Source organism: Corythoichthys intestinalis, chromosome 7 (genome assembly GCF_030265065.1).
Source record: "Corythoichthys intestinalis isolate RoL2023-P3 chromosome 7, ASM3026506v1, whole genome shotgun sequence".
Classification (NCBI taxonomy): domain Eukaryota; kingdom Metazoa; phylum Chordata; class Actinopteri; order Syngnathiformes; family Syngnathidae; genus Corythoichthys; species Corythoichthys intestinalis.
This window is the reverse complement of record NC_080401.1, coordinates 35,617,281-35,637,335: the sequence shown is the minus strand read 5'-3', so window position 1 is coordinate 35,637,335 and position 20,055 is coordinate 35,617,281. Positions and strand designations below refer to the sequence as shown.

At 39.7% G+C, this 20,055-nt stretch overlaps 1 protein-coding gene across 4 annotated transcripts in view; it reads left to right on the top strand.

Annotated features, from left to right (window-relative positions):
* fyco1a (FYVE and coiled-coil domain autophagy adaptor 1a) overlaps positions 1–19,441 on the top strand; it is a 34,923-nt gene extending 15,482 nt beyond the window's left edge. For 3 of the 4 annotated variants that reach the window (XM_057841654.1, XM_057841655.1, XM_057841656.1), the window contains exons 9-18: positions 49–141; positions 4,467–4,585; positions 4,662–4,829; positions 8,682–8,834; positions 8,904–9,133; positions 9,224–9,377; positions 11,416–11,508; positions 11,581–11,791; positions 16,106–16,215; positions 18,087–19,441. In XM_057841654.1, the coding sequence (XP_057697637.1) occupies positions 49–141; positions 4,467–4,585; positions 4,662–4,829; positions 8,682–8,834; positions 8,904–9,133; positions 9,224–9,377; positions 11,416–11,508; positions 11,581–11,791; positions 16,106–16,215; positions 18,087–18,162 (1,407 nt within the window). In that variant the 3' untranslated portion in view covers positions 18,163–19,441. Of the gene's footprint in view, positions 1–48; positions 142–4,466; positions 4,586–4,661; positions 4,830–8,681; positions 8,835–8,903; positions 9,134–9,223; positions 9,378–11,415; positions 11,509–11,580; positions 11,792–16,105; positions 16,220–18,086 lie in introns of those variants that run through there. The other variant, XM_057841657.1, reaches the window with a different exon arrangement.
* Positions 19,442–20,055: the final 614 nt, after the last annotated feature.

The following is a 20,055-nucleotide window of genomic DNA, read 5'->3' as shown; positions in this document are numbered from 1 at the left end:
TCTTGTTTGTTTCTAAGTCACATGAATCACTGATCTCATTAATTTTAGAATGCGGAGAAACAGCAACTGCAACTCAAAAGCCAGCTTCAGGAGGAGAAGAAGACTGTGTCGGGTTTGCGGAAAAGAGTGTCTGAACTTCAGGTTTGTGTCCTTCAGGCATTAAACTATTGCATGTACATAGTTTGCAGAAGTTGTAGTACAGAATCTTCATTCATTCTACGCTGACATCGTATGTGGTGAAAGGAAGCCTCTGCAGACCCAATTACTGAATCTGCAGTGAGAGACTTCCTGCAGAGTTGCCTTCATCCTCATGCTCCTGGGAGATAGTTGCACTGTGTTGTGTACCTTGTTGAACATTCAGTTGCACTCCATTATGATGTGTTTTTCTCACACATAATGAGACATGCACTTTAACAATGAGACCAGACTAATGAACAATTGCTAGTGAGGTAACAGAATGCCACTTCAGCACTTTGTTTTGTTTTTCACCCCCACAAAGTTTTAGGACATACAAATTAATTGATAACTTCAAAATGACTCAATTTACATAATTTTTCATCTACAAAACGAGTTTGACACTCAAATCTCTTTTTGACCAGATTATTGTTATTTCATCCAAAAGAATTGGTCATGGGACACCCACATTTTTTATATCCCGAAATCTGGTTGTGATATCACAATCAGAAGGAATGATTGCATCTAGCTTTCTTTTGCTGCACTCGTCCATCTAATCCTCAACAAATGACAGAACAGGCACACAGTGAAACAAAAAACCTATACGTTACGCAGCATGTTAACTCATTCACTCCCAGCCGTTTTCACCGGAGCAAGGCCCTTCCTTCCCGGCAGTTTTACTGGATTTTGACTGATTTTGCAAGGCCTACGGAAAATTCTGTTCTATTGCTATATAAACATGGAACCCACCAAAAGAAAGATTAGACTCTCTTCTTTCAGCAGAAAAAAGTAAGTTCATATCTTTTTCCATTCTTTAGAAATCAGCATTAGGAAATAGCTTAGTTTAAGCAATTTTCCAATTTCTGATAAAAAAACAAAGAAATTGAGCTTTTTTGTGACAGCATACATTTCAAACATAACTTTGACTTTAACACAGCTATTTTTTTGCTTTAGTTACATCCCAAACATCTGAATGTTTTCCTTTTACAAAATAACAGAAACAACAAGACAAATAGAGGTTTTGATAGCAAAGTAACAATTTATTTCCACATAACTAAATGAAAGATGACGCTATTGTGGCCGCGACAGCCGGTTAAACTTTTCCCTCATCGTTGCCTGTCTCGAAAAGATGAATTTTTTTGAGTCTCTGCAGGCTCTGCTCGCGAGCAGCACGGGCTTAATGGCATGTAGTGGTCCCGGTCGCTCTGCTCGGTCGTCCAGCGCCTGGCATCCTGGGCGTCCTACCGGTTGTTCTGCTCGGTCGTCTGGCGCCTGGCATCCATTCGGTCGTCTTCCGCCGGTGCCGCGGCTTTGCGGTTTGGCCTCTCGTTGCCGTTGAATAGGGTTGCAGTTCTTACCAAATGCGCTACTGCCCTCCAGTGGCCAGTTTTATTGCTTTAAAATGGATTTTCAGCTTTGTGCTTTGGAGCTCAATTAAATCAGAACCCAGAGATGTCTTTTATTTTTAAAAAACGTATAAGACGTATAAATACGTAGGCCTGTCGCGATAACAAATTTTAGTGTGCGATAATTATTCTCATAAATCATTGCGATATGCGATATTATTGCGCCCCCCCAATTTTTTTTTTACCAATTTACAATAACACAGTGCGAATACAGTATATATTAATAGATCAAGTACACCCATTTAAACACGATAAATATTTACTCTTAAATTCAAATATACTTTTTAAGAAATCACAACTAAAAACAATAGACCCTGCTTCTTAAGTAAAAAACAACAATATTGATACCGCACAGAAACACAGAATAAATCAAATGTGTTTAAAAAAAAAAAATTGCACATAACAACTTAAGCATTTAAGAAAATGAAAACTTTTCCCATCATAGCTTCTGCAATGGTGTTCCATATGGATGCAACGATACAGTTAAGTCATGGTTCGGTACGAATTTTGATAAGGGGGACACGATTTTCGATCCGATTCAGTATATTTAATGCTCTGTAAAAAAAAAAAAAAAAAAAACAATTGTATTTTTTTCTTTTTTTTTTTCTTTTCTGCTAACGAGCAAAAATTAAATTGCCATCAAATAAACATGCATTTTAGCGCATAATATTTACGTGCTTACTTCTTACTGATATGAAAAAAAAATTGTATAAAAGTGCTGAGAACAATCTTTACTGTTTGTAAAGTGAGGCAGGGCACACCGTTGATTGCTACAGCTCTCTTAGCAGCTAGGTTTACTACATGAGCAAAAAATCCTATTTATGGTCCGAATCCATCTGTGTCACGTACTGAATTAACAATATTTGCAACATTATCTATAGTCACTGGTATGGATTGATTTGGCCTTCCTAACCTCATGTAACAAATGACAGTTTAGAATTCATCGATGTAGTATATGGACTACATGTCCCATAATCACTCTGGGCTCACGTAGCCAATGGCATGGGACGTAGCACATCTAGTTTGCCTTTTCATGATATCTAGTGTGTGCGCGCAACCGCGCATTAAAAAAGTTAGCAAGCGCCGCTGAAGTCACGTCTACTCATTACTACACAACACCAGCATATGACGGCTTTCATAAACAGGACGAGTTTGGAGCACAGCGCTCTTAATTTCATTCAGCTGTTCGTTGTCAAAGTGAGGTTATTCGTTGCAGCCAAGTCGGTAACAATGTTTTGGCGGACTTCGTTGTAAATATCCAGCGTTGTGCCGAAAAATAGCCGCCCCGCGTGAAATGTCACTCCTGACGGGAGCGCCCACACGTCAACAACACCGGCGTGCCATAGATGGTCCACAGTCACTCCTGAGCACTGACGCGGCCGGTATACAGTGCTGCTCGAAAGTTTGTGAACCCCCTCAACATTTTGGAATTTTCTATTATTTCAACCTGATTTCCTAATCAATCAATTCAGTAGTTTTTTTGTTTGTTTTTTTAACAGTTGTGTTGTCGAGACTAAATTAAAAAGAGTTTTCATCAACTGATGTAGGTGCAAAATTGAACTGTTTGGTCACAACCAAAACCGCCATGTCTGGCGAAAAGTCAACACTGCATACCACCAAAAGAACCTTCTCCCAACAGTGAAGCATGGAGGTGGGAATGTCAAGATCTGGGCTTGCTTTTCATCCTCAGGACCTGGACAACTCCACATAGTCCAGGGAATCATGAATTCTGAGGAATATTGTCAAATCCTAGAACATAACCTGACGCCATCTGTTTTGAAGTTAAAGCTTGGCAGAAGGTGGATCATGCAAGATGATAATGATCCAAAGCATTCCAGCAATACAACCAAGGAATGGCTGAAAAAGAAGAAGATTCGTGTTCTGGACTGGCCCAGTCAAAGTCCTGACCTAAATCCCATTGAAATGCTGTGGCGGGACCTGAAGCGAGCAGTTCATGCCAGACGCCCATCAAACCTCTCTCAACTGACTGCGTTCTGCAAGGAAGAATGGGCAAAAATCCCCTAAAGTAGATGTGAGAGGCTGATTAGTCACTACAGAAACCGTTTGGTTGAGGTAATCTCTGCAAAAGGAGGCGCAATATCCTATTAACTGAAGGGGTTCACATACTTTTGCACACATGATATCTGAGTTTTTCTTAAATCAACCACTTTTGTTAAATAAAGAATGACAATATAACTATTTCTTTTGTTTCAGCCCATTATTTGGAATGTCAGTATTGTGGATTTGGGTATAACTTAACATTTAATAAGGTTATTTTAGTTTTTTTTTACAAAAAATCTGACCATCGCTGTGGGGTTCACAAACTTTCGAGCAGCACTGTACATTGAACAATAGGATATAATGGGAACGATTGGCTCCGGCGCTAGTTTTTGCCGGACCTGGAACGAAGATGCATTTTGCGCAGTTGGTAACGAACTTTTAACAGCACGTCTGCCGCACGTGCACGCGAGGCGATAAATCGCAGCGGAAAAATTACCGCCTTCATTTTTATATATCGCGCGATAAATGGAATTATTGCATATTGCGACAGGCTTATAAATACGTCTTTGGGACACTGAAACAATTAAAAATAGAATGTATTTATAAGTTTTTGGGAGTAAATGAGACAGACAGCAAAAATTTGCAGCGTGTTCTGGTTACGACATCAAAACCAGAAGAAACATTTGTGCCTTGCTTTCGAGTTCTGCTCTAGTACGTGTAATACTTAACCAATGTCAGAACGGTGACAACAGAATTGAAAACAGATGCGTAGCATGTTAGTGGACTGCAAAAATATACAGCTTGTTCTGGTTTGGACATCACAACCAGTTCTAATGTTTGCATTTTTAAACCATATTATATTTACAAATCTTATGTCCGCTGCAGGCTGAGAATGAGAAGTACCTACAGCTGAGCGGTGAGAAGGACGCTCATATCACCAAGACTGAAGCGACCGTTCGCGAGAGTGACGGCGCAATTCAGCAGCTGAGAGAAGCCTTAACCAGGTTCGTGTGCGGGGCCGCGTATAAATTTGACTGCATCATGAATGTGGACAAATTCTAATGCTTTCTGCGTCTTCAGTGCCGAAAACGCACACTTGGCAATGCAAAATGAATGCGAAGAGTTGAAGCGTAAACTTGGCACGACAGAAGATGCCAGACAAAGTCAGCACGTTAAGATGACAGCTGAGATAGATGACCTCAACAGGACCAAGGTCAACCTAGAGGAGCGTCTCATTGAGCTTATCAGGTAGCACCTAGACTATTAATATCATTCAGGAGCAGCTGCTGGAACAAGCGGAATAAGGGCATCATTACTTGTTTGAAAGCCTACTCTAGTCATTACTGGTTCCCTCTTCTTTGATGTTCCAACTGTGTTTTTAACAAGTCTTTCCAGGGAGAGTAGATTTTGTTCTACTCACACCTGTATCAAATGCGAGGCAGCAAGGTTTGTTTGAATGTGAGGAAATGTATGCAGACACTTTGATGACGACGAGAGCAGCAGGCGAGATGAACACACCTTATTATTCTGGTTTCAGCAGCCATTGGTGCCTCAGTGCCCACAAGGCGTTTACATCTGCCAAAGTTGAACTGAATGTCAGTGATTTAGTCAGTCACTTCCCCCTTGAATCTGCCAACACTGTGCTTCCTCATGTGTTATGCATTACTTTGCATCTGTATTATTATTTTGTGAAATCAAGTAACTTCTCCCATATACAGATACATTAATATACACCTGTGCTGAGAAGTCATTAGTTATATTCTTTGAAGCTACAATATTAGACACTGATCTCATTATACGTTATGGGTCACAGTTTGTCTTCTTGTACTGTACCTCTCTGAAAGTATGAATCAAAGTTTAGCAACATCTTTGAAAAGGCAGACGTTTTCGTGCAACTCTGGAATTAAAATTACAGACAACTCCTATATCAGGTGCATCCCAGCTGAAATAATAACAATAATACTAGGGATGTGCCATCATAGGCACCCCACGATTCGATTACGATTCAGGGCGCTACGATTCGATTACTGAACGATGATCACGATATCGGCGATGATCGCGGTTATTGCGATTATCACGATTATCGTGATTTTCGATGCATCGTACATTACTAATTACTACAGTAGCCAGACAAATTTATGTCCATTATTTATTTGAAGTATCCAAATGAGTTCAACAGGAACGATGGAAACATGCCTATACAACAAAAAACTGCCCTTAAGCTGCTTTTATACAGTGTTTCCCACCAATGAACGAGACTGTGGCGGCCCGCCACAGTCTCGTTTGACCCCCCCCAACGCCGGGGGAAAAAAAAAAAAAAAAACTAATCATATGCGTCAGTCAGCCGATTACACAGCTGTAGCCCACTCTACTCTACTACCCGCGCGAGCGAGAGCAGCATTTTAGAGTAGTATTTTATTTTATTTATTTATTTAAGAGACGCAAGGGGAACGAGTAGGAAGAATGGGAGAACGAGCGAGATAGCGAGAGATAGCGGTCGCATGTCTTAGCAGCCCGCTGTTATTTTGTTATTGTTTTTCTTTATTATTGTTACCACAATCAAGTGGGTAAGCAAATACAGACTTCTCTCCTTCTTCCCCATATCCGGGGCATTACAATAGTTTGGATCGGACTTTTTGGCGAAAGTGAGCGGTGGACGGCCGTCTTGGACGGACAGCAAACTTTGATTGAACTTGCGCGGAGAGGCGGGGCCCAAAATAAAGCCTTGCTCTATTTTCAGAGCGTTGGTCACAGTAAAGTATTTATTAGTTCAAGCAGAGTAAAATGATACATATTCACGGTACAAGAACGTCGTTTCCGTGTCCATCGATTGGTAAGAAAAGGCTGTTTGTACGAGTGACGTGTGGGCGCTCCCGTCGGGGGGACATTTCGCGTGGAGTGGCTATTTTTCGGCACAACACCGACGCGCCAACTTCAGACAGGAGTTGGATAAATGCGCCCCCCCCCCCAATTTCGCGAGCTCTGGGACACTCGAAAAATGACTCTCATACCTCTCCTTGCTAAGTTAATGGTACCTCGATGTGCGTTTGTGTGGAAATTAAGTTCACGAACAACGGGGAAAAAACTATTCACCTTCTCACCGAATCAAGAAAAACTCTTTACACGGCCATTAGAATTCCCCCAGTCCTGTAAATGGGTCAGTTGACAGAAGGACTGTTATTGTTGTGGTAATGTAGTACTTATGAGGGTCAAATAAAAAGGAAAAAGGAGGGCTACGACGGCGGTCTGAAACCCGCGGCTCTTGGGCCGCATGCGGCTCTTTAGTGCTGCTTCGGAGCTTTTTTTTTTTTTTTTTTTTTAATGGAAAAAGATGGGGGAGGGAAATATATTTTTTGTTGTAATAGGATTTCTAGGAGGACAAACATGATACAAACATTCTTTCAATTCATTAATATTGTAATGAAGTTAAACTTGTGGTGTCATCGTACAACAGAGTAGTCACGTGGTGGGCTATAGGATCCACTGCAGGGAAAATAAACATTTAATCATGAAGGCTAATTATGTATTTCTAGCCAACTTAGTCATTTTTATAGTAGGCTAATATAGCTAGTATTGATAATTATAAGGCTTGTACAAGGCTTTTAATTTTTTGCTGCTCCAGACATACTGTATCAGTTTTTTTTTTTTTTTGGTCAAATATGGCTCTTTCAACAGTTTGGGTTGCCAACCCTGAGTCACTACAAGATGTAAGTTGTACTATTGCTACGAGAAAAAAAGTCGCATTATTACATAGGGTAACGTAGCTGTAATCAGCAACGCATTTTACATACATGTACCGTAGCTGAGAGCTATAACATTAGCCTAGCTAATTAAATATTTCAAATATATCTTTGTTATGGTTCTTCTTGGGGGAAAAAAAAAAAAAGAAAAAAAAAAAATCGCCGTGGCACGACATTGTGTGGCTGTCCGACTCCGATGCAGCCCACCACCACAGTTTCAAAAAATCCTATGGTCAGAGACCCTCCCACCACAGTCTCCTAAAATCCTGTGGGAAACACTGTTTATATATATATATATATATATATATATTTTTTTTTTTTTTTTTACAAGAAAGTGCAAAATCATTAACCTTTTTAAAAGGAGTACTTAATTCTCTCAACAATACAATAAAATTTACACAGGTGGAATGAACTCCACATTTTCTGGAAACAAAGTGTCTTTAGAAATAAGACTTCTTTTAAGCAATATACTTTGTTTTCACAGATTTCTGTACTATTTCACATGTTTGTAGTGTTACCGCTGTACTTAATCATGGTTTTACACATTCTGCATATAAAATACACGTAAGCGAATTAGCTAATTAGCTTAGCGCTCGGTGCTAACTATTAACATCTCAAAAACAACAACAATAAAGGCTAAACAGTACAGGAGGGTTCATGTACTCACCTCTTACAGATGCACACGGGTCTTAGCAACACACTCAGGACATTTTTTTATTGAAATGCCTTAAAACTACTGCTACACATCTGAAAGACAAGGCGCAACGAACTATCTCTCTTCCCCTCTTGCTCTAAAAAATAACCTGCGCAGGGTCGCGCTTCTGTTTCCTTCCTGTCTCATACATAAATTTATTTTCAAGTCTTTTAATAAGGAGTAAATCTCTCTCAGTAACCAGCAGCAGCCATTATGACGTGCGTGCGCCCGTGAACGGTTTCCGGGCGGCAGATGTGTCTTGAATTCCGGTCTGCTACGAGCGGCTGCCTTAAGGTTATGAGGGAAAATAATAGTTTTTGAACCTTTATGAATCGTCATCGAATCGTCACGTGCCGGATCGCGATGCATGTAATAATCGATTTTTTTTGGAAGTCCTCTAATAATACAATAATCTTGTTTGATAACTATAATATCAAATTGGATTGGACACCTATCGCAATCAGTGGCAGTCAGTGAGTTAAAATGTTACACACACCTGCCCACTCATGCCCTAGTCTTTCCTGTCCTCCCTCTTGGATGTTGATCACTGTCAGTGGCAGTGACAGAGTTAAGTACTATCCGCATCAGCAGTAGTGGGAATAGTTTTTTTGTTTGTTTTTTACACTTAAAAACTTTTTTCAAAGCATTTATGTTTGGTGTTTTCAGGGACAAAGATGCTTTGTGGCAGAAGTCTGACGCCCTGGAGTTTGAGCAGAAACTGCGGGCGGAGGAGCGCTGGTGGTTGGTGGACAAAGACGCCACTCATTGCCTTGGCTGTCAAGGCCAATTCACCTGGTGGCTGCGCAGGCATCACTGCAGGTTGGCACTCAACACTTAACATGATGTTTATGAGGGCATGCCAGTAACACTTGTTTTATTTACTTGTAGGCTCTGCGGCCGCATTTTCTGCTACTACTGCAGTAACAACTATGCCATGATCAAGCACAGCGGAAAGAAAGAGCGTTGCTGCAAGGACTGCTACAGTCAACACAGCGCAGTTGTGGAACGGTTCACCGCTGCAGAGCTTAGCCCATCTGAACAGCAATCTTTACCGCCCGGAGCTGGACCTCATCCTACACCTGAGCCTGCCCCGTATCTTCCCACACCCAGTGTCACAGGTGGGAGCTAGGAACACCACCGTTATCTCATTTCTAGTGGTTTTCCTTTCATTTCGTTTACTATAATTGAATCGACATGCTTCCTCCCAGTTTCAGACCCGATCAACAAGCCTGATGACGGCACTTTTGACATCATCACAGAAGAGGAGGTAAACGGCGTCTATGACAGTGACACCAATTCACAGACCACTGGCGGCTCTTTTGAGGGAGATCAAGAGCGAAGGCCACCCGGATCCTTGGACATGTGAGTATTTTGTCATTTCAGAATTGTAGGATATTTCGGTTTTTAAAATTCTTGAAAAATAAACGTTCACCTCTTTGGTTTTCTGCTCCATAATTGTCAATGATAGTTAATAAACTAGCAAAGGCTTTGTTAGCTCACCTTACAGAACAATTGTAACATTGTTATTACATGGTTTATTTGATATTCACAATATGTTGCATAATTACGGTAATTGGATTGCAAATCCGAATTAATATTAGCTTTTTCTCAGGAGTAGAAGAAAGCTGTTTAGCTAGCTGTTACTGCTGACCAAGTACATACAATTATTTATGTAAATACTAGAGAGCGAGAAAAAGAAAAAAAAAATATATATACATCATAGACTTCACAATCAGTTGACCAGACTGCTCCGAATGACAACATTGTGCCACACCTTCCCATAGGGAGCCAGGCCGGGCAGGCAGAGCGTCGTAGCAGCTTTCACTGCGATGAACTCAAACACACACTGCGTTTAACGCCGGATTTAGGTGGAAACAGGAAGAAAGTTTTAGTGCATACATACAAGCAGGCAGGAGTGTCTCAAGAGTGATTTGGTCGAGGATTCAAATTATTATGACATAAAATAGCACCATGCATGCACTTTGAAACAAGAAAAAAAATGAAATGAATGGAAAAAAATAGCGTAACTTTCGCTTGAAATGATTATGTAAAATGAATGATAACTGCCTTCATAATCTTTTTTTTTTGCTTTTAACCAAGAATCTAGACTGTTTACATTCATATCTACTGTATCTATAGAAATTTTGGAATTTACGCATTAATGTACAAGAATTTTCAACTTAAAAACCTCTTTGTTTTGTGATGGCCGACATGTTGGATTTTCTATCCATACACAATAGCGTAACTTTACATTCAAATAATCAGGTCATTTAGGGGGTGGTGCAGGCATTAAATGGGTTACTCAAGACTTACTTGGTATTTTGAAAGTTTTTTTTCACACATTGTTTTCTCTTATTTCTTTTTTAGATTTGGTCTTAGGACAATTAATGCTTAAGTATGGGAATGATTTAAAATTCGAAGGGTGATAAAATAGTTAATTTACATTATATTTTGAGGAGAACATGAGAAACCAAGATTTGAACACCTTATTCAAAACTTTGAGACAAGTGTGCCAGCCTCTAGTTTACAGAACTGCCCTTTCATTCCTGTTATTTTCTTTTTGTTTGTTTTCATAATGGAAAAAGTTCTATAGTAAGCAGATTTGCGAAAAGGAGCTATAATTTTTAGCCCAGCAGGCCAGCAATTTTCTCTTTATTATAATCTCCACCCACAAATGTGGGAACTAGAATATCTGGAAGTACACAAGTTCCCTGTTGCTAAAGATACAACATCAATTGTTGTCTACTGCGAACACCCCACCGCTCTTCTTTTAAAGAATAAAATACAAACAGGCTGCTCCTTCTTTTGTTGACCCAAAAAGAGAAATCTTCAGATTTTGGCAAGAATGCCAATATTAACATTTTGGCTTAATCAACACCATTTAAAGTTCGCGGTGACATTAAGTGGAGCATCTTGCTCTTGTGCAAATACTTTCAAATCTTCCCGTTGCCTTCACGCGTCTTTTACAAAACAGCAGCACTAATGTTGTTCATAATATGCAGTACTGTTGCTTTTGGAGTAAATGCGTAAAAGTCACGAGGGTTCATTCTTGAGCTTCGTAATGGGTCAAAATTCTCTCGGCTGGCTCTTGAAGGAGCTTTCAACTGCATATCACTGTATTTATCAGTGACTAGAGTTGGCTCCTGATGGTTACATGTAATGACAACTTTGCCATCTCCATGACGACAGAGCATATTTCATTGGCTGCTAATATTTGCTGAAAGCCCCAGGAGAAAAAAAGGTTCCAGTCGATACGTGATGTTGGGTTCAGATTGCCGGGGACGTTTGACTAGATTCCAAGTACAAAAGTAATTCTCCAGAAGGCTTTCATAAAGTCATCTTTCCCCCTTGCCACTTTACTTTTGCATATGGTTCAATCATGAATGAATGAATTTTGCAGAGGTGTAGGAGAATTAACCCCTGATGAGCCGGAGGAGAACGTTGCCCCTGTACAGGATTCGGAAATCAACCTTCTGAAGTCTGGAGAACTCACGTGAGTGTCGACGTTTCCCTGTGAATGCCTTCCGCTGAATCTTTTGCAAATAAAATGGCTGGCGCCTTACAGAATGACAGTCCCGCTTAGCATCGAGGACATTTCCCAGTTTGGCGATGGCTCCCGTGAACTCTTCATCAAGTCCAGCTGTTACAGCGTGGTGTCTGTTGCTGTGGGCGACTCGGGGCCAACCATCAGCTGGATGTTTTCCTCTGAACCTAAAAGCATCTCCTTCAGTGTTGTTTACCAGGACTCTTCTGAAGCTCAAGTGGAACAATCAAAGGTAGAACTGCACCTTGGTAAACTTCAGGACCAGGTACCACAGTACTTTATAATGTACATTAAGTCATCCTCTTCATGGTGACCTGGAAGGCCGTGCATTTGGTACCTGGGCCGAATGAATCCACCTGCTAACACAACCAGAATCACCTAAATTTGGGCTATGCGATTTTGTTGCTTATAGTCAGGTATGTTTTAATTAAATGTAATAATATAATTACAATTTTATATATTCATATATTTAAATTAATGTTGATGATTGCAATGGACATTTGAATTTTTATTTTTTATGATGCCTAAAAATTGATCGATTTAGGTAGCTACATAGATGCTAGTGCTCAGTACGTGGTCTGCCAATAATGATTGTCGCATGCAGGCAAGCATTAGTAGCAGTATTCTGTGGCAGCCCAGTGTGACAGAGTCTCGCAGCAATGCGCAAGACGACCGAGTCCGTCATGCTGGGATCGCCACATTTCGGAAGTTTTTTCATTGTTACACAAAAAACTCACGACAAGGGATGTCCAGATCCGATCACGTGATCGGAAATCGGGCCGATAAGGCCATTTTTCAAAGCATCGGAATCGGGTGAAAAGGATCGGTGCTTTTAATTTATGCTATATATTCGGGCTGTCCCAAACGACTAATTTTCTCCAGATTAGTCAGCCAACTATTTTTACGATTAGTCGACTAATCTAATCATTTTTTTGAGAAAATTTATTTATTTTTTACTACTTTAATAATGAAATTTTTATTGAAGCTTATTAATTCACAAAAAAACATTTTGGAACACCTAAATTCTTTATTCACGTATACATAAATAACATAAATACCAATAATAAATCACAAACAATGTCAAATGCTGCTGGCATTAACTAGTGCAAAAAAAATGTAAACGGAAACACTGAGACTTCACCTCTTTAACCCGAGTCAAAACAATTCTTACTCAATTTGTGGTATGTCATTGTCTATATTGTTCTAAATGTTAAAATGAATTGCAATGTCCCGGACAACCATTTTCAGAATACTTTGTGTGAGTTCAGATGCTTTTTCTGGTGTGCATTCCGCATTTTTGGGGGAGGGGACAAACTATTCACCTTTTTGTTTTAACCTGAAAATAGATAAAGTAGAGGGCACACTGAAATATTACCACAATTATTTTGAATGAGAGGCACACATACTCACAGTAACAAAAATTAAATATATAGTATTAATTTTATATTATACTACTATATGTATATACACAATGATACTTTATAATATAAAGTAACTAACATTAGTACAGTCATGGATTACAGTAAGCAGGCCAGTGCTGTTTCCATATATTTATTATATTATGTACATACAGGATATATGTACTGTACAGGTATATATTTTCCCCAAGTGGGAGCTTCCATGATCCTAATAAATTTAATAATAATTAAAAAAAAAATTATATAATATATATATATTAATTATTTTATTAAATAAAAATGCACGTTGATACGACACACATAAAGGTAACTTCCATTTTTTAAAAATCGTTAGAAAGTTGAATGGACTTACAATCCGCTAGCTTGTTGTTTCTTGTTGTCTTAGAAAATTATACATGGGTCACGGCGCTTCAAGTGTTCGTTCGTAGCCGACGTGCTACCGTGGTATGCGAGCTCAGCTTAGCAAAGAGTACACACAGTGGCACCCTCCATATTTTCCTTGAAATAATTCCAGGCTCTGGCTATTCTGGTCCGCTTTTTTGGCTTTATGCCACTTTCACGTGTCACCAATTCTGCCCTTTTTGGTAATTGGCGGTGTTTTCAACTCCTTGCCATAGTGAGGAGTGAACCGGCGATTCACTTGGCTCGTTGTCATCGGTGTATCCGATTTCCTCCTCAGGAAGGCGGCGGCGTGCATAAAAACACCGAGAGGCGTCGGATGGCTCTTTATGGATACTTTTATTGACCAAAACAAAAACGTGGGGGATGCAGCCACTGAACTCCGCGCTACCCGCGCACTTTCCCAACTCACCGATCTCGCTCCCTCTCTCTCGCTCGCCCACTTTCTTCCTCTTTGCTCAATCTGACAAAGCCGGTCACATTGAAATAACAGCGGCCCCCTTAGGGGTGCTAGTGACAACCGCTTGCATCGCGAGCACCCGCCATTGTAAACTTTATCCGCATGTAAATTTTTTTTTTTTTTCATTACCCGTCGACGGTATGTTTTGCCCGTTGACGCATTTACGTCACCGATGACGTCGGCAGGCAGTTTGGAACACATGCTCATTCACTTTCACAGTACACAGGCTATCGGTCGCATTGACACAGTTAAGTGCTTTCTGTTACGTTTCTGCCTTGGAAACTATATGTCTGTAAGTATTTTACATCTATACCAACCTGTTAATATGCAGTATATGTGTGTTTATGGGGAAAAGCTATATGAACAAAATTTGTTGATAAGTCCCGCTGTATGGAAGCTAATCTGTATTCATAGCTCAAATGAAGTGTGGTGTCTACATGATATTTGTATATTGGCGTGTATTGTGCAGTTGTGTTGAATGCACTCATGTTTCTTTGATACAGTTTCACAAACTTAAACGAAATACTTCATATAATTAAAAAAAGGCCAATTCTTGTTTCATTGGAGGGGAGAGATAATGTTAGCTGGCTATCGGGCAGTGCACAAGAAACACACAGTTTTGGTCAGTATACTTATATATTTTTATACGAGCTAAAAAGTAACAAACTAATCCAGAAATACAATGACATTTAAAACAGAAAAAAAAGTGTGTATACAGTGGTACCTCTACATACGAATTTAATTCGTTCCAGGACCTTGTTTGTAAGTCGAAATGGTCGTATGTCGAGCAGGATTTTCCCATAGGAATACATTATAATTCCATTAATTCGTTCCAAAGCCTAAAAACATACACTAAATTCTTAATAAATACTGCTGGCACTGTTACAAATGGCAATTAAACATAGAAAAACAAATAAGTTATAAATAAATAAGTCAGAATAATATAATAATAAGAAGAATAATTAATAATTATTCCTGTAAATAATGTAACGAATTGGATTCTAATATGGCGGACACTTTTTACTGTCCCTGAACGCACCGCGAAGCTGACGTCACGGTGAGATAGGTCGGTGCGGTAGAGATAATACTTTCGTTTTCTTGAGAGCAGTCAGCTGCTTAAGACAATGGGCGTTTTGTGTTGGATAAGTTCTTAAATAAATGATAAAAACGTGACGAAGCTGGCGATTTCCTTGGCAATGTTACCACAATAATAATTGTCACCTTAACTTATAAATAGTGGCGAACGGTGGTCGGAAGAGGACCATGGAGCTGTATTGTTGAGCCAGTTCAGGGACGCGCGCACCAAGCTCATATTTTTCTATAACTTGCATCTTCATTTCAAAGGTAAGCATCACTTTTTTCCTTGTTTCTCCAACTGTATCAACTTTTTTTGAAAACTGTGTTGATTTCTCACACAAGAAAATCCACCGTGCGTTCGTTTGCAGTGCTGTCATGTCGTCGTATTTCGAGCAACTCGTCGGATGTAGAAACAAATGGCGGCTCAAATTTTACGTCGGATGTCGAAAAGATCGTGTGTCGAAGTGATCGTATGTAGAGGTACCACTGTATATGTATATATATATATTATACGTTTTATCCTCCGAAACACTCCCGGAAAATGAGAAGGAATTACTGTAAACAGTACAGTAAGATGTTTGGAACTATTGTTAAAAAATATATATATATAGATATTTTTTTCCCAGTATCGGATTGGGACTCTGTATTGGCATATTCTCAAAATCAGGTGCAAAAATATGCGATCGGCAAATCCCGAGTCACGACTTTTCTGATTTTAAGGAGAAAGGGAAGATTATAGCAGTCACGAAAGGACTTTACTAGCTTCAATGAGTGAGTTATGTTATAGTTAGTTTGCGGTAGTTTTGAACTCATAAATAATGTAAACAAAATCTAATTTTCTCTAACCACAATGATAAACATATTGGAAAATTAATAGTCCTCCTTTTGCATATCTTGTACCCAATTTTCAAGAAGGGGAATGTACATTCATGTGCCACGGCCTGTGGACAATTGAACTCTTGTACCGTCAAGATAGGGACATCAAAAATACATAACCACCTACACTGTCCCCAGTACAAATGGCTTAAAAAGCCACACATGCGCTCCCATTATTGTAACTTAGCAGCACACCCTATCTTTCAATGCTATGCCCTACAGGCAGTAATCAGACCGCTTTAATAGTGCTGATTGGCATCTGGGGTGCATTGATTTTGACCACAGGCCAACATTCCTCTCTATTTTTCTTCACCAGGTCCTCATTCCACTGACACGGTGCAATTCCCACAAAGAGACCATCCAGGGACAGCTGAAAGTGCGTCGGCCGGGCATCTACGCGCTCATCTTTGACAACTCTTTCTCACGGTAGGTGCACACTTCTTTACCTGCAAGGCATTTATCCTTAATAGTGGGGGAATGTTTAAAGTGCCTGTGACAGCATAAAAAAAAAGTCAAATAGCATTATTATCTGATTTAGAATCATATTTTGAGACGATTCGACCATTTGCCAACAATTTGAGGACGAGAAATTAGTTTTTCAATCTGTCATTTAGCCCCGCCTGTCATCAAAGCACTCTAGCGTCCCCAGCTGGATGATGACGTTGGCAGGGTCACGATTTCATCTATTTAGAATTTAGCCCATTAAGGAGAAAGATTCAGAACAAGGAATATACGTATGACAGAGAGCAGCAAAATGTCATGATTGTTTCAATCTCTCTGCTCCAATATTTTTACAGGATATTCTTTTTATCCAAGTATTTTTCCCCAATTGCTAAATAAATTGTATGGTCATGACAAATAACAGTCTTGTGCTAAATGGAATATTAAATATTAAAAATGCATGTTTTCAGTACGATTGGGCAAAATTACTGCATAATAATAAATGTATTATTATTATTATTGTTATTATAATGGTTAAAACTGCCGACTTCTTCCTCTCCCGAACGTTTTTTTTTTTTGCCTCCAGAGTTAGTCCGGCTTTTGTCATTTCCCTGCTTCGGAGACGGAGAAAAGAGCGTAAATCAAAAGCAGGAGGCGTGACAGTTTGCCAACATGCTAACCTGAACTGAGCAGCTTTTCCAAGTGTTATCCTCGACTTTCAAAAACGAAAAATCACACAAAACTATCCGGACTCATGTCACACATGGCGGCGGGATTGGTTGTCTTCACCGATAGTGGCGAGCAAGTTGAGGCTCGTCGTTCTGCTGAGGCCAAGGCGGGCTGGCAGTGCTTGTCGCCGGAAATGAACGCCGAAAATAGCCCATTCTCTGTGGACAAACCGGCCAACGTCAGAGTGGGGGATGCTCGCGGGCAAGCCGAGGAAAGCGCATTCTCGGCAGGCACGCAAAGAGGACCGAGCGGGCTGGATCGGCCAGCCCCTGGCGGCGAGCAAGTTACGGCTCGTCGTTCTGCTGCGGCTATGGCGGGCTAGCAGTGCTCTCGTTACTGGGACTGAACGCAGAAAATAGCCCATTCTTGGTGGACAAACTGGCCGCCGTTAGAGCAGGGGGCTGGCTGCTCGTTGTCAAGCCGATGATAGTGGTCAATTGGCGGCCACATAAAAAGGACCAAGGAGTTGGAAGTGACCATGTTGTGTGACAAGCTGCGGGTCATTGGCCGAGTGGCCTTCTCGGTGGACAAGGAGCATTGTCACCCACAAAATGCAAGCCACCTCCTTATTAAAACGTGTGCCATGATCCCAGTATTTGACGTAACACAAAACACATAGTTTACTCACATCGTCGTCAGTCCAATGGTCCCACAGTTGTCGGACTTGTTTTGGCCATTCTCCGCTGTGAACGGGAACTTGAAACCCAAAAAGGCTCACACGCCTCTCCCTGGTGCAGGAGCAAAAGCCTGCAGCACATTGGGCTGGTGTGATACGAAAAATAAACGAATTAATCCGAAAAATCAGCTGAATCCGCAGTCCATCTGCATGCTATATAGCAATGGCTGTATTGTGATATGGTGACCCGACTGACGTCACATTCGCATTCCTTCTCAATCCAAGAAGTCACTACTTTTAAAAAAAATTGAATAAATAAATCGATCGCTTCCACAAACATCCAAGCGGTCCATTTCATTCAGGAGCATAAAATACCATGTGAGATATGAAATAGACATGCTTTTTGCTGGCATAGGCACTTTAAAATACATCTTACCACTACAGTTTATCCGGCTGTCATGTGCAGATTAATAGAATTGCATCTGTTTGAATGGAAACATTCTCCACGCAGGTTTATCTCCAAGAAAGTCTTCTATCATCTGACCATGGAAAAACCCATCATCTACGATGGAAGCGACTTCCCTTGAAGCTTTAGCGTCGCATGGACGTCACTGGAGTAGCACACAAAGTAATACTTACATTTAAACAACGTTTAAATGCACACTTATGTCGCCATTTTTACATGGAAGAGTGAAGTAACACTAGCAAAAAGCTTGTATCACGTTTTATCTTTAAAACAAGTCAACTATAAGATAGCATTTTTATATATATGTATTATTATTATTATTATTTTTTTTTTTACGATAGCATTTTCAATAGGTTTGTTGTTCAGTCTTCTAATTCAAAAATCCTCAAGAGTTTGAAAACAAGTTTTCTCGTGTGACTGAACACTATTTGCACTGTGCGCACTTCTCAGGAGTTTTGGCATAAATGTGACACTTAGTTGTCATTTTATGTTTTTGTATGCGGCGTTTTTAAAGCATTTATCAAATTAGCTGCCATTGACGGTGATAGACGTCCAATCCATCTGAACTGGGAAGGCTGGCAGTGAACTAACATTTGTTCCATTTGCTGGCAGCCCTCCTAGTTCAAATGGTTTGGAAGTCTATTAGTGACAAACCAATTTAAATTCACAGCAAAAGACTGAAAAGAGCAACATAATTGGGCATCTATCATTGTCAATGGCACACCGCCATCTTGCATCCTGTAACAAGGTGAGATGACGTGTTGCTTCCAAGTGCCTATTGATTAATAGCTTGTTATAAAGGTTCACTTTTGGGCAACTTTGTGTAGGTTGGGTTTTATTACACAAGTCTTTTTGACATATTCTAATATTTTTTTGTGTGTGTCTTGTATATGACTATTGTGTATTTTTATATTTAGGGCGAAAAAAACAATTGGGTAACATTTGAACATTGTTCTTGTTCAAGTAAGGGTTTATACATGTTGATCTAAACTATTTTTAATTAGGACGATTTTGTATGCAAACCTTTTTTTCTCTACCGAGCTGCACTTGTTAAAAAATATAACATTTTCAAATGGTATGACACACCCTTTTATATGTCTTTTACTTGATGTGTGCATGAATAACTGCGATACATTTGCTGTAACAAACTCAGCAATGTACTTGATTTTCAGACATTGCTCACCACTGTCCAAATAATCTGTAAAAGTGCGTTTATGTTCTACTAAAACAGATACATGTCTTTTGGTAGGTCTTCCCAAAATGGCAAAATCAATTCTAATTGAAGTCTTAGCAGGCCTGCTGTTTGAAACACAATTGTTGTCTTTTGTTTTGGCTTTGGTGTTATTCTTTTCTTGACTTTTGTATTTGTATCTTGAGGGAAATGAAACCTGCGTGAGTAACTTTTGTTTGTTCCATTTTATTATTTTCTTTTTTTTTTTTTTCGTAAGAATCCAATACAACCTTTTAATTGTTTGAATTGCACCAGTATTGTGTCTTCGTGTAATACTGTATTAAAAAAATACAAAGGACAAGTGGGAAGATTTTAATAACAAAATTGCTGAAATATAATCAACTGCAGTTGCGGGAAGAAACTAGCCAAACAGAATGCGCAAAAACCACCTGACCCTGAAAATACATTTCCGGTTATCCGCGCAAGGGACGCAGTGAGCCGTCCATCTGACGAAATATACATTTTAATCAAAAAGGTTGAGTGCACATTTATTCTTTTTTACAGCAATATGACTATAATAAGTAACTGGGAATATGAGGGTAACAGTGCGCTGAGTGTGTTCATTTAAATGGAAGCAATTCTCGCCTTTGAATATTGTAATTTTTCCTCACCTTGAAGCTGCCAAACGGATTTTCACGGTGATGTTTATGATTTCTATATCATACGACTTAGTTAGAAATTTTAAAACATTATTTTTATTTAAACTTTTGTTTACGTGATTATTTTGTATGTATTGTATCACTTCATAATTTTGATACAGTGGGGCAAATAAGTATTTAGTCA